The 14520-nt window shown below is 45.9% G+C and overlaps 1 protein-coding gene across 4 annotated transcripts; it reads right to left on the reverse strand.

The window, feature by feature from the left end:
• Positions 1 to 1431: 1431 nt before the first annotated feature.
• Positions 1432 to 12163, reverse strand: rfx1a (regulatory factor X, 1a (influences HLA class II expression)). Of its 4 annotated transcripts, none has more exons than XM_037475344.2 (18): positions 11978 to 12163; positions 10144 to 10518; positions 9407 to 9516; positions 9230 to 9325; positions 8495 to 8586; positions 8009 to 8381; positions 7336 to 7511; positions 6828 to 6947; positions 6552 to 6685; positions 6252 to 6370; positions 5901 to 6007; positions 5637 to 5788; positions 5043 to 5140; positions 4471 to 4620; positions 4090 to 4298; positions 3619 to 3772; positions 3494 to 3539; positions 1432 to 3392 (listed from the first exon to the last, which is right to left on the reverse strand). In XM_037475344.2, the coding sequence occupies exons 2-18, from the start codon at positions 10496 to 10498 to the stop codon at positions 3232 to 3234; spliced, it is 2652 nt and encodes an 883-aa protein (XP_037331241.2). In that variant the 5' UTR covers positions 10499 to 10518; positions 11978 to 12163; the 3' UTR covers positions 1432 to 3231. The 4 variants fall into 4 exon arrangements, with proteins under 4 accessions (XP_037331241.2, XP_037331240.2, XP_037331239.2 ...); XM_037475343.2 differs by having other exon boundaries at positions 7336 to 7517; XM_037475342.2 differs by having other exon boundaries at positions 7958 to 8381.
• Positions 12164 to 14520: the final 2357 nt, after the last annotated feature.

Consider the following 14520-nt stretch of genomic DNA (forward strand, 5'->3'; position numbering starts at 1 on the left):
TGCACCAATGGATTCTTTTGCCTGAGAGGAACGCCTGCAGTACTGTGTACCGGCGAGCCTGTTCGACGATGCTCAAATGAAATCCTGCGTTTTGTGATTGGCGAATGCAGGCCGAGTAATAACTGCTGAAGCGCCACCCGATGAAGAGAGAGGGGTAATCCTTCGCCTGCAGGGCGGCTTCCCGCCTGTGACGATGTCTTCGTTTGCGAGTCCGTGCTAGCTGGTGAGTCCTCGGAGGTGCCAGGAGTTATGGGGTATTTGTTTGGCCCACGGATAAAAACGGCTTCCCTTTAACGGCCCTCGCCATGAATAGCCACCACCGCGAGGATCCCGACATGAAGCAGTACCAGTCTGGTTCATGTGGTCATGATTTAACACTTTCTCCTTGCTTTAGTTCCCTTTGCATCGTTACCGCACTCCTTCCGCTTCTCGGCCTCCTTTGTCTCTAGAAAGGTCCATCCAGGAGAATGATGCCGTTTTTATATGAGTGATCTCATATACATGTTGTGACCTTCTGGTGGAGGTCCTGTTGAGACCAGGCTGTGACTTTGTTTCATCTCGAGGTTGCACGTGATTGCTTTTCTTGATATGCTTTGGTTTCATGGATGCCAACTAGAATGTGTTGATCCTTTTTTTTTGTTTTTTCGTCCCAGAGTTGTGCAGCAGTCTTCCATTGTGTCTCACTTTGATATATTGTATACATACATATATTCAGCAATATAAGGCTGTTGGTTTTGACTTCCAGAGATGTATCAGGTATGAATCTTGTCTTATGATTGGCAGCTGTGAGCCTGCCTTTGGCAGCAGTGTTGATATTGTTAATAGACGACCACCAGCAGCAATACTCTGAATTAAATTGAGGCAAATGCCGATTACTGTAAAATGTGTGTTCAACATGTTGTCTTTTGTGTAGCATTACGTGTGTGTGTGTACACATGCAATAGACCACCACTACGTGTCACTATTAGTCTTGTTCAGGCCAATCCTGCAAAAATGAAAAATATTTGTAAAGATCTCTTATGAAACAACGTAATTTGGGTGGCGTCTTGTGTTGACTCGACGCCGAACACCCAAAGCTCAGACATGTATTTGTGTACTGACACGTCGGACACACTGGTGTCTTGAACCCGTGCCGACGAGTACGTACCAGGCCGTTACACATTCACACCTGGTTTCTTTAATGCAGGATTTCCATTTTTGTATACCTTAGTAACTGTCAACTGCACCAGAGAGAAGCTTTTCAGTTTCACACCAGACTGAAAATAATTTGTGGTTTCTCTGCAGCAGAAGTGTGTGAGAGTCAGGAAGTTGCTGCGTTTAACAAAAATGTAGATTTAGTAAGAATGCGGCTTCTCATTTGCCTCAACGCTGTCTTATCTAAATACTACTCTCATGTGGCTGTATTTGTGAGGAAATTAATACGCAGGAGTGCAATTTTAAAAATTCTTTAATTTATATCTTTAAAATTAAAAACATCTGAATTGCATTCTACCACCTCCAAAGGCACAGTCATACTTATAGCAGACCAAATTCATAAAACACTGCCACAAACACCTTTTTTTTTCTTTTCTTGCACAATAAAGATGACTAAACACTTTGTCATATCGGGTAAACAATGGTCATTTTATATGCTGCAGGTAGTTGTAAAACTGAAGTGATGTGTACTATGGTAGTATTGGACTCCATTAAAAGGACGACGTGCTTGTTTCAAACGGGTCATTCTTACTAAAAACACAAGCGCCGCGGCTCTTTTCGAAGACACCGTCTTCCAAAGAATCCCTCAAAAGTGACGCACGTTTACGACCACCGAATCTCGACAAACAGTGATTAAGAACCTGAATGTCTGAAGCAAAACGAAGCCGTTGGCGGGGAGGGCGGAAACCCAAGTGAGACGTCAGCGGCGTGCTGGTGGAGGACTGTGCAGAAGTTCTCACCTCTTCACCACGCGCAGCCAGATGTTGATGAAAGAAACTTCCAAAGGAAATTGAAAAAGAGTCGTACAACGGTCAGAGTTTAAAAGACAATGTTCAATATGTGCAAAGAGGCAGGGCTATAGCCTGTTTTGTGGTTAAAAAAAAAAAAAAGTCACCAGATAGGGTATGGGGTCGACAATCGAACGTACAATCACAAAGCAATAATGCACACACACACAGGTTGCTTACGATGTGTGACAACACGTCACCATACACTGCACAAGAGGTTCACTTAGTGACAAAATTCAAAATAGTGGATAAATATACAGTAGAATATAAGTACATCACCGTTTTTACTCAGGCACAGTCCTCCTTAAAACGTGGAAAGAATTTAAAAACAATGGATTCAGGGATAAAAGCACACAGGTTTGGCATACAACATTGTAAAGTATATGGAAATAAGGCAGGCAAATTAAATATCAAAAAGGAAAATGAGGCCACAGAGGAACTTATTGGATGGAAAGGAATGCAGCACATTGAACAAATAAGGACACACACACACCTCATGGAACCAGATGTTCAATTAAAGAGGATTTTTGCAGCAACTAATGGGAGCCCCAATTCCACGGCCGTAGCTTCATCTTTAGAAGTGTGTGTAGCAGCTCCGACAGGCACTCCAAGGACACAAGTACAATGTCTTTACAGGCAGATGAAATCCAACAACAACTCGACACACGTCTCCCAAATCAAAAGCTGAATACCCTAGAAAATATCTACAGAGCAAAAGAGTCAGAGCTCACAAACACACACACACACCAGCATGGAAGACCATGTTCAGCCAGCCTCCATAAGTAACAACAGAACGATGACGCTCCCCTCCTCCTGTAGAAGCTTCCTTCTCTCTCTCACACACACGCACAGAGTATTTTCAAGACCACATTGACACGGCACTGACAGTTTTAGGGGGATTGAGGGTGAGCAGCGGGAGACAGCGAGGCTACAGGTTGAGATGCGAGAGACCGAACGAAGAAGAAGAAGGAAAAAAAAAAAAACATGCCTATGCATTAGGTCATTTTTACAAACCGAGATGGAAGAAGCTGCTTCCTATTGCAGCGCTCTGCCAGCGTGACTGTATTGAATCGGTGGTTGTCGTCCGTGTAGTGACTGTGTGTGAGCAAACAGGTGGGGCGGTTACAGTATGCACACATATTTACAGGATTTATATACATATGTCGAGTGTATAAATTAGTGTTCTTCTTAGTGTTCGAGTGCGTTTGTGCGTATTCAACACAATCCCACACACGTCGGGTTCAGTCGTTTAGTTGTCGGCCGATCCGGCCGCGAAGAGGACTCGCTGGTCCATCCGCGCCAGCTTGGCGGGCGGCTCCAGAGACTCGTCCCCGAGCACGCCGCCGTCCGAGGGGAGCGACAGCTCCTGGCATTCGTCGTCGCTCTCGTCGTCCTCTTCCTCGTCCTCTTCTGCAGTGGACATGGGGGGGGGGGGGGGGGAGGAAGGAAACGAGTTAGTGGTTAGTGCCGCTGGAAACCCAGCAGGCGCAATGAGCCGAGAGGGTGATTACCTTTGTCGGGATCCAGCTGGTGCAGACCCCGGCCTAAACTGGCAAACTGGTGGCAGGAGAGGAAGGTGTTATTGTTGTGAATAAAGCTCCCATCAGTTTGTCTGTGTGGGTAAGCGCTTTGGTACCTCTCCCATGACAGCTATGGGGGTCTCCCCTTTGGCCTGGGCCACCCTGTGCTCTATCAGGTAGTACATGTACTCGTCGTACAGCAGGCGGATCAGGTGAAAGGAGCCAAAACTGGCGGCACTCCTCAGCGTCAGGTCCCGGATCACCATGGAGCTGGGGAGCAGAGGTCAGGGGAATTCATTGCCTTTTAGTGCTCCAAAGCGTTGTTTCAACGAGTTCAAAGCGTCAAGAGAAGAACAGACTTCGGAACAACTCATTATTCATTAATAGTTATAGAAATGGCCTCCTCTGTCTGTTTTATGATGTAAACAGGGAACTGAAACATTCACCCACAGAGCTGGAATAAATGAAACCTGAATTTCCTTTTTTTATTACTGCATGTTTGAGATGACGCTTTCCTTACAGGGATCTTTAATCTCGCAGCGTTGAGGGAGACAACAGAGTTGCGCGTAAATCACAAAGTCTCGCACCTGTAAAAGGACCACTTGAGTAGGAAGAGCTTGGCGGCCTTGGGGAAGGCGGGGCTCTGCTGGTAGGGCTTTAGCACCTGGGAGACCACGCCGTCCAGCCACGCGGCCCACTGCTCCAGGGAGTTTTGCTGCTGGAGGGTCAGCTTGAAGTCCTGCTCCAGCCGCTGAACCACGCGGTCTTCACACCGGCACACCCACGAAGCTTGTTCCTGCAAAGGGCGGACAGGAAGTGTCAGCGGGAAGCAGTTACTCAGAGGGCAGCGGGAGGGGGGGGAGGGGGAAGGGGGGGTGCATACAGTGGTTTTGCTTTACCAAAACCACCGTATGCAAAAATAAAAGCAACACTTGTGCAGGATAAAACCAGCCGCAGACGTGACCGACCTGGACGTTGGCGAAGTCGACGCGGTTGAGGTCGGAGAGCATCTGGTTGATCTGGGCCGTGTTCTGGAGGACAGCGCGGGCTGCCTGGGCGAGGTGGTTCAGGCTGGTGTAGCGGCGCAGGGTCTGGGCAAATGCATTGGCTGACGTTACCTGGGGGGGGGGCGCAAGGAGAGGCGGATGAAAGGGGGGAAAAAATACTTTTCACCTTAAAGCCAGCACTCATACAAATATCTCAATATCCTGATGGAACAGGTCTTTGGGGCAGTGAGTGATGGATGTTGAATATGACCTCGTATCTATACCGAAGCAAAAAGAATTGACAATTTATAGTGTGAGAAATAAAAAATATTATTTTCCACTCATGATTTGCATGATTTCCCCAAAATGAGCAAGCAATTAATAGGACTGTATTCTACCGCTTCAAAGCATTGCTACTTCTAACCAGTTCTGAAATCTAAGCAACAGCAACAAGGCTGATCCTGCAAGCGTAAAAAAAAAAAAAAAAAAACATTCCATTGTTCATCAAGTGTGAAGTTCCATCAACTGCAGGCTAATCCAAGGGGACCTTGTACCTTGATGCGGACCATTTCCTCCGGGATGTTCATCATGGCGTTGGTCAGCCAGCTCTCCAGGCTCTTGGCAAAGTTGCGGATGGCTTGAGTTAAGGCACCTGGGGGCGGCCGGGGAAAAGGGGATTAAAGACTTTAATGCTGATACTTCAGTAGTACTGTTTCATTTTCCGGAGCCCACGAGAATGTACCAGACGAAAGGATTAGAATTCTTGGCCGCTTGCACAACAGGACCTCCAGCGTGCACACACACTTCCCATGGAAGACACACGCCTAGTGCACGGCCATGATTCTGTGCAGCAGGATGGAAGGAGCAATACTGTCTCGTAGTTTAAAGTAATTATATTCAAAAGCTCCCAGAATAGTAGAATTGTTTCAATTTGTCAAATATCAATGTGACCTTTGTTCTGTTATTGGTAAATCATACAATTTGGCTTGGAGTAAAAGAATGTCTCTCTTTTTGTATTTACTGCAGGTACGGATACTGGTGCTGTAATTAAAAAGTAATTTTTCATATCGGTGTGGGCAAATATTTTCACTGTGTGCTAATTCCTGATCGGTATCATCCTATATGTTTTTGTTGTTGTGAGGCCTTACTGGGGATGGGCCTGAGGACATCAGGGATGAGGATCTCCACCAGAGCCTGGTACAGGCTGTTGTCACAGTCCCGGCTCCAGCGCAGCACCGGATCGTACTTGCACAGCAGCACCAGACACGACTTGGGGAGCCGCTTCTCCGACTCGTCGTGGCTGCCGACACACACGCACATGTTAAATGATAGTGCTTCTGCACGAGGAGAATGGTCTCACTTTGGTTTGGGACTGAATTTTGAATATACGGCTTTGAGTTTTGACCACTCACACAGCCAGCGTGGCGTCTCCAGCCTGATTCTGGCTGAACCTCCAGAAGGTCTTCCACAGAGTTTCCACCAGGGTGAACTGCAGGTTGACCATCACATCTAGTATTGCCTGAAGGAACACACCGAGCACATTGTGCACATTCATAATACCACAAGATCATTTGGACGCAAAGTGTGGAAAAAGATGGACATGATCTATTAATGTGTTCTTTTTTAACCCATTTACCCCCTCAGTCCTTCGCACAGCATGATTTTAGTTCTCCAACACAATTGCTCATGCAGGGTTCTTTCATTTAAAGTAAAAATTCTCCATGGGGTGGCACCAGCTAACCGATTTGCCTTTATTCACTCACCTCACAATGCTCCCTGTACAGCAGCTGGAAGCTCTTTATGTGCTCCAGCTCGATTCCCTCCGGCAGAGACTTCCCTTGGAGGTCGATGTCTGGGAAATCTGGGAGAGCTCGGGATGCATCTGGAACACAAGAACACTGGATACTCAACGGGGGAACCATAATGTTACTGTAACTAACTTCGTATTACACTGTATATTGTATGTACATAGTATTTTATTCAATATCACCATCAGACTTATGAATCTTCCTTTAGACAAACCATCACTTTAACACCTGTAGGTATTTGTTCACTGTACGCACCTAGGAACTGCTGGTACTGCTGAACCTGGGTGCTGATGTCTACCTGCCCGGACCCCTGCTGCTGATTCTGCTGCTGCCCTGCTCCTGCTGCTGTGCCATTGGTCAGTCCCTCAACTTTATGCACAGGCTTTAACCTGCCAGGGGCGGGGGTAAAGCACATATGATGAGGGTAGATTAAACACTCAGATCCGCTAGAAATAATAAAGTGAAGTGAAATGGCAGGTCCGTCTCATCAGCCGAAAGGGGAGTTCATGGAGGAGATGGATGTGTGTGCACCTCTGTTTCTGGGAGAAGGGCTGCTGCCTCATGGCAAGATGTTGCTGGTCTTCCATCAGGCGGAGAAGAGAAGAGCCGGCCTTGATCCTCAGCCCGTAGTAGTGGTATTTGGAATTACCCCTGTCGGGAACAGATTTGTATGTTTTCTACATCACATTCCCATTTCCCTGAGTAAGTATATATCGAGGAGAGCTGTGAGAAGAGAGGGTTTATGTCGCATATATATAAAGCTGTGGCAAATTACTCCGTAGTCTCAGTACTCACCGATTCAACTATACATGTCTTTCATTTCATGCCATTTCGTAACCGAACAAATCTCAATTGAGTAAAACGTTTTTAAAAGTCAATCTCACTCGCCCACTTTCCCTTCTGTTATGAAACTTCCTCACACCCACACCCACGTCTTTATCTGCATGCACATTTCTGCCTGCACCACGCAAACCCTTTGCAATGCCCAAAGAATTATAGCCATTATGTGTATGGGCTGTCATGCCTTCCGTACACGTACCGGGTGCCCAGGCGGCGCGTGCGTAGCCCCATGAACACGGATCTAATGAGTTTCCCGAAAGACGCGGCGTTAACAGGCTCCAGTTTCTGCTCCTGGCAGTGCAGCAGGTAGTGGCAGTAGAGCGTGGAGCGCGGCAGACTCACGCCTTCAGCTGTCTCGTAGTTGTCCAGCAACCACTGTACCTGACACGCAGGCAAAGAGAAAAAGAAAACAGCTGGTGCAGTCAGCAAAGCCAATAGATACACTCCAACGCGGTATCATACGGGCTTCAATGGGATGACTTTGGGATGGACAATATGTTTTGGGGGCATTTCAGGCAAAAAAAAATACTCATCACATGCACTGTAATGATGTGAGAATGATGAGGCCACGGTTTTGTTTCCTTTCAGCACAGCTAAACACTCTGTTTGCCACGACACATTTTGGTGTGATACAACATTCAAAAACGTTGTCATACTCAAAAGTATCGTATCACCCACGGCCGACACTCTCCGCTCCTGATGACAATTTAAGTTGTGCTTTCCACGGGACAAAACGATGACATCATCTGTATGAGATGGGGTGGTCGTGGGGGACAAGAACGAAACGAGAAGAAGTTCCTGCGCTTGGCGCCTCTGCATACCTTCTTGTCTGCCGACGGCACGCTACCTTCCTCGCCCTCGGTCATACTCACAGTGGCCGGGGAGGCGCGGGCGGTGTGCGAGTAGCTCTGACTGTTGCCCGTTGCCCCTCCGCCGCTGCTGCCCAGCATGTAACCCCCCTGGATCACGTAGCTGCCCGCTGCGCCCCCGTTGGTGCCTGGCCCCTCCACCGACCCGTTGGTGGTGCCCCCTGCGGTCACCACGGTGGCCCCGTCCCCCGCCACGCTTGTGGGCTGGGCCACAAACATGGAGACGCCTCCCGCTGCGCCGGCGCTGACAGAGACGGTGATGGGTGTGCCGGGGGTGGAGGCCTGTGAGCCTGACGTTGGTTGACCTTCATAATACTGGGCAGCTGTGGTCTGGGTGTACAGGGGGGCGTCGGTGTAAGGGAAGGCGCTGGAACGGCTGCATGAAAGACGTGGAAAGACGTGTGAGGGACAAAGTCAACTGTAGTCAACTGTAAGAAAGGAAAAGGTTCTGCGTCGACACGCTACTGATGGACACGCTTTCATTCTAACATGGTGCTGGCGGTGTAGTCGGCCTCTCCTCCCTCCACGTACTGCACTTGGTTGGCGTACACATGTTGCACTGGCGTGAGCTGCTGCTGGACCTGAGGAATGAGCGCACACACACACACAGAATCCTTTTGTTTCCCGGAGTTAAACCATATCCACTGTTTCCAGCCTGACAATCCTCCTGACATCTTGCATACCCAGTTGCTTTTGATGTTATAACTTTCTGAGCGACGGACATATTCTCTGTAAACCCTGTCTGTGTAGCAGCAGTCGCCCTTGTGTCCCTGACCTACTTGGAAACCAGTAGTTGCATCTGCATCGTGCGGCGGTGGCTGAAAGAAGCCTGAGCTTGTGACTGCATGCTGGGCTGCTCTGAGGTAGTGCGGAAACTGGTAATACAGGAAGAGGTCCGGGGGGTGGTGGGTCGGCACGCAGAACTCTCTGTTGTGGTGTGCCAATACCGAGGCCTGCCACTCACGCTGTTCTACCTCAAGTTGAAGCTGCATTTCTTCTAGATTCGTATCCCTGACTAACGCTGTCAGCTCAGTGCAAGGGAGGAACTGGAAGGCCAAAGAAGCAGTTTCCACCACACATGTGATTAGTTATCCAAAACTAAGCCACAATGTGAAGAAGTTGGATGTTGCACGTGATCCCTTTTTTGTCAGACAGCAACATTTTGCCACCAATGACAGACTGTGTGTGTGTGTGTGTGTGTGTGTGTGTGTTTGACTGACTGACCTCCTGGCTGAGATGAACAGGCTGTAGACTAGTGACACTCAGCTGAGCGCCTGGCTCAGTCTTGGCTATCTGAGAGGTGGCCTGGACCACTGACCTCTGCAGAGATAAAGATGATGTACATTTTTGGTTACGCCAACATTCGTTTCCTGGCGTGTTTGTGCGAGCATGCATATATACCTGCTGAGCAGCCTGTACTTGCTGGACAACTTGCGTGGGAACTCCGGTTTGCACCACAGCTGGAGGGGGGCTGGAGTCTGACAAGCTGTCACTTGAGTGAAGGGACCCCTCTTAAGGATAGTGGGAATGTAAATACAATCACAACATTTAAATTTTTATGAAGTTGTTGCTATTTTGAAAACTGAGTGATGATTGTTCATTTCTAAACAACAAACCCGGAACAACACATTGAGTTTATTTTAATATGTGAAAGTATATCTTGATTATAGATTTACAATCTACACACTTAACGAAATAGAGTGTTATTAGTATAAAGGCTGATCTCACTCTATGAAATATATAGGTGGGTAAATATACACCATATAAAGAAAATTGTACTTTCTTGTTACTGGTTCTTCTGAGTTTGTATCTCTATGTGGAAATGCACTTATTGTAAGTCGCTTTGGATAAAAGCGTCAGCTAAATGACATGTAATGTAATATAACTCCAATTGTATGTAGAGTAACCAATAAAATATGGATGTTTTAAGTAAAGCACTGCTTCATCCCTCAGGGCTTACTAACCCATAGCTTTAGCCTACTAACATAGCATATATTTTATTATACTTTTATTTTATTTGTATCTTATTGCCGCACTATGTTGTCATTTTTTCAAGACAATTTCCATGTATGTCCAACATATTATGGCAATAAACGTTTCCTGATTCCTGATCATGGTTTGCAAAGCTCAGATCTTACCTGTGACTGTGACAACAATGTACTGAGGAGTGCTGTGAGCATTTCCAGACTGTGTGGGGGAGCCCTGGATCTCTGCAGTCACATACTGTGTCTGGGGAGGCTGAACTTGTGATGTGGACGGGGCTTGAATAACATCCACTGGCTTCGGAGACGTAACGGCTTGATCAGCGGTGGTTGTTTGGCCTGTGGGTGTGACGACAGTGGGAGTGTCCACGGCAGTCTGAATCTCAGCCAGATACTGAGGGGCAGCTCCGGGGCTGGAACCGGCCTCAGGTTGCCCCGGTGCCGCAGTACCTCCGCCCCCCTGGGGTTGGGCCGCTGGCTGGATTTCACCTACGTAGCCTGAGGTGGCCATTTTAAGAGCTGGGAGTCACTCTAGGAAAGAGAAACTACTGATTAGTTACACATGTTGTGTTATTACAACAGATGCTCTGAATGCTCCACTATGAGTTCCAGGACGAATCCTGGAAATGTTCATTTCCAGTGGGCAGTAAAATGACATGGATAATGCTTAAACAAAAGACAACTAATGTAGGTTGCAGGATATCCTAAAGCTGTAAGTGGAAAAGAATGGACATCAGACCCCCCCCCCCCCCACACACACACACACACTACTGTACTGACTACTGTAGCTGACCGGTTGGTGGTGCAGCTGATGTGGGAGGGAGAAGCCTTGAGGGCAACAAACATTTCAGTGTCTCATTACCTGTAATGTGATCTCACATCCTACGGCCATTCACACGTATGCCCCTAGCACAAGTTGGGAAAATCCCATACCACGTTACAATAATGTGCAATTCATTTGAAATGACGCATTGGTAGTAACGCAGAATGTCACACACAAATAAGGGTATTACATGTATGTGATAAGTGAAACATGTGAATACAGTTGCCTTGATTATTATTATAAAGCTCGCGTGTTTAATAATCTCTCAGAGGAGGGGGAGAATATTCTACACTCTGCTTTCAGAACAGTTTTTTATTTTACCTTAACGGACAATAAGCAGTAATAACCGTTAACGCGATGAAGAAAGACGTTAAACTAGTTAGACCCGGACCTGCAGAGCACCTGCATAAAAAACGCCTTCTCTCGCCACGCCCCTCAGATGTTAAATGTCTGCCACCTGCCTTAACTTCCCATCTTCGACATTTCAGTTGCCGGTTGATCTCACCGGGAACCTGCTTCAGGACGAACACAAACACCTTGTTTAATCGTATTCACTGTTTTATGTTGACCATCCCTCCGTGACCTGACGTCTTGGAGCGTTACAGACGGACGGGGTTTTTGTGCCGGGGAATGGAGGGGCGGGGGGCGGGTGTACTGAATGAAACATATCCTATGAAACCGCCACATAATGTCCGTTAATTGTCGTTCAGAGAGACTAGTTTCCGTTACTGCTAACGCGTTCCATTAACCGTGCATTAACGCCGAGCGACAGGCGAGTGCGAGCCCGTCGTGACGGCACCGAAGCTAGCTACCTAGCAAGGCAACACGGGCAGCAAGCTAACTGGTCTCTATAACAACCGCCATTTTGTACATTTTGCATTTGACATCGCCATAACAACGGCCTGCTTGAGTATGCATCTGTGGCTGCGTCGTCATGGCAGGCACAACTCGGTGTCCCTCAAACCAGCAGCGGATAGAAACGACCTCCTTCAAGAAACGGACTCAACTGATTTATCAATACGAAGACTAGCTTGCAGGCTAACCTCGGCTAACACTGGGAGGCAGTTGCCTGTTATGGCTACTGAAACAACAAGGGAAAAAGCAATAGCACAATTCAGTTGAACCATTATTGGACATTAAATATGTTTTATATGTAAAGAGCTTCACCTCTGTATCCAGGTGTGTATTGTCCACCGGTTAAATGTCTTCTTTTATTTTTTTATGGCGGATTCAGTTGTTGTTGTTGATTCTCGTTGCTGGGTTCTTGTCGCCAGGGCTACCGTGGCTATGGCGCTTCGTCCTCACCAGGGCAACTGTTGCTACCCACCCGCTCCCTTCCCTCCCCCGCCGTCGCTCTGATTGGCTGAGTACTGCCAAATTGTCTTAAAGCCAGAGACACAGCGGATCTCTACCAGAGCCTTTTAAAGGGAGAGTCGCGTCAAAGGAGGTTGAAAATGAATGGGTTGTCACGTGATTCTATTATATTTTAGATCACATGTCCTTTGTTTTTAGGCCATATAATCTCTCTATATGTAACCGTATAGACACCACGTTGTTTGATTGTTGTCATTTTTGTATCTGCTTTGACTTCCAGTTGTATAGTTTGCATGTTTTTGTTAGTGTGCAGTGAACAATGTATTGCAGATGGGTTTGGAGTTGTTGTTATCTACCTTGTTTTATTAAGTGTGTGTCTAACGGCATCTGATTAGGGTCGACAGGTGCGTGCAGTGGCAGCTGGTGAATTTTACTGTAGGAGGGGGCTAAATTAAGATTTTTTTTTCACATACAATTACATACATACATTCTGGTGCATTCCGACAAAATAATAAAGGCAAAATAGAACATTTTCTTACAAAGGCAAATGGGGCCAAGGAAAAAGTTTTAACTTAATTTATTTGCCTTGTAGAATTTAGTAAGAGTAAGTGCAAATACATCAATAGAAATTAGGAATTATACACAAGTTAACATTCTAACAAGTTAACAGAATGTGATTCTAAAATGGTGAGTGTGTTACGGCCAATCTATTGTGTTGGTCAGTGTTGGGAAAGTTCACTTTCTACATGAACTAGTTCAAAGTTCATAGTTCAAACTTCAAAATATTTGAACTAAGTTCACAGTTCCAACTAGTTCAGTTCTTTTCTTTCCATATGTTGCTGCAAGCTATTATTTTTCAAAATTATTGCCACAGCCCAGAACCACAGACAGCAATTATTTGATCATTTTTAACACTGAAGCTATGCATCAGATTTAATCTTCATATCTATTTTTGAATCCTTATCCAACCACGGTTTACATTAGCATTGAGGAGCATTGAGCATTTCCCCATTGATGCTTTAATGTTGCTGTCCATTCACTCCACACTAGCAGCAGCTGCAGCGTTCAACCCTACAGTACATTCTCTAACACATGCTGCTTGAATGGTCTTTTTTAAATGAGGAATTATTAAAAGAAAACAGGCCAGTAATCATTAAGGTGCAAATATTTGCAAAAAAAGGTCAGATTCCTCCCATCCTCACCGACCTTGTCAGTAACTTCATAAAACTCATTTAAATTATTATACGCCGTCTCTGTGCTACACGCAGCTGTCGCGCAAAACGGGAGGGGCGGCAGTTGGAGCAGCAAGGAGTAGAAGGGCACAGGAGGCCCTTGAAAGAGTTGCGACCAGTGGGATTTTTTTTGGATGCTTTTAGAAACCTGTCATCTATTTGGATTTTAATCCCCTTAGTAAGCATATTGTCCTCGGGTCTTAATTACCCATCTGAGCCCTGTCCGTGCTGGCCCAATCTGATGTCCTTTTTTTATTTGTCCTTTTTAAATAGAGATGCATCTCGTTTACTGTTTTTTTTAATGGTGGAGCAGGACCTCTAAGACTACTTTTAGATTCAGTCATTTTAGACCTTGTTTTAGTCTGGAGTTTGACTTTTTTTAAAATTATTTTGTGATTCAGAGTACAATAAAGTGTCTTATTAATTCATTTGAGTGGTTACCTGCCGTGGCGCACACACACCACCTCACTGAGAAACCCACCTTTTGGTTACATACAGTTAAATGTTAATGCCCATTGGTGAAGTTGTAGATTTTAAGCAAGAACATTCTTTTTGGAAGGACGAGTATCTTTAGGATCGTAAAAGAAGCTACTCTTATTTTAATCTGTCAATTAAGTGATGGGAAATCCACTAAAATACTGTTCACTTCAATTATTTTTGTCACTTTCACTTCACTTTCATCAACACCCCCATTGTACGACATATATTTTAATATTTTACAACGCTGAATGCTATTCAAATAGAAGTAATGTTTATTTTAGTGCCAAACCTCTGCTGTTAATGATTTAATACTGCCACAGTCACTCAAATGTAAAATGGCCCAACAGGGCAATGACAGCACCTGCTGTGTAATGAAACAACATTTTTTAAACTCATTTCAAAATGACCCCAAGCCATGTCATATTGTTGTTGGATATTGCAATTATTTATACTGTGGATTGTTGAAACACAGCACATTCATTTGAAGTTCAAAATATGGCCTATTGTGTTGTCACTCTGCTGCCCTGACCTCCACAGGTCACTTCTGTGACAATTGTTCATGAATGCCAGGGTGGAATCCCTCCTACAATGCCATTTGGTTTGCTTGTTATCGTCACATTAATTACAAATTCATCGTCCCCATTTTAATTTCCTAAATGAGTGACCTTTGACTATGGGGATACA

This window comes from Pungitius pungitius, chromosome 12 (assembly GCF_949316345.1).
Source record: "Pungitius pungitius chromosome 12, fPunPun2.1, whole genome shotgun sequence".
Taxonomy (NCBI): domain Eukaryota; kingdom Metazoa; phylum Chordata; class Actinopteri; order Perciformes; family Gasterosteidae; genus Pungitius; species Pungitius pungitius.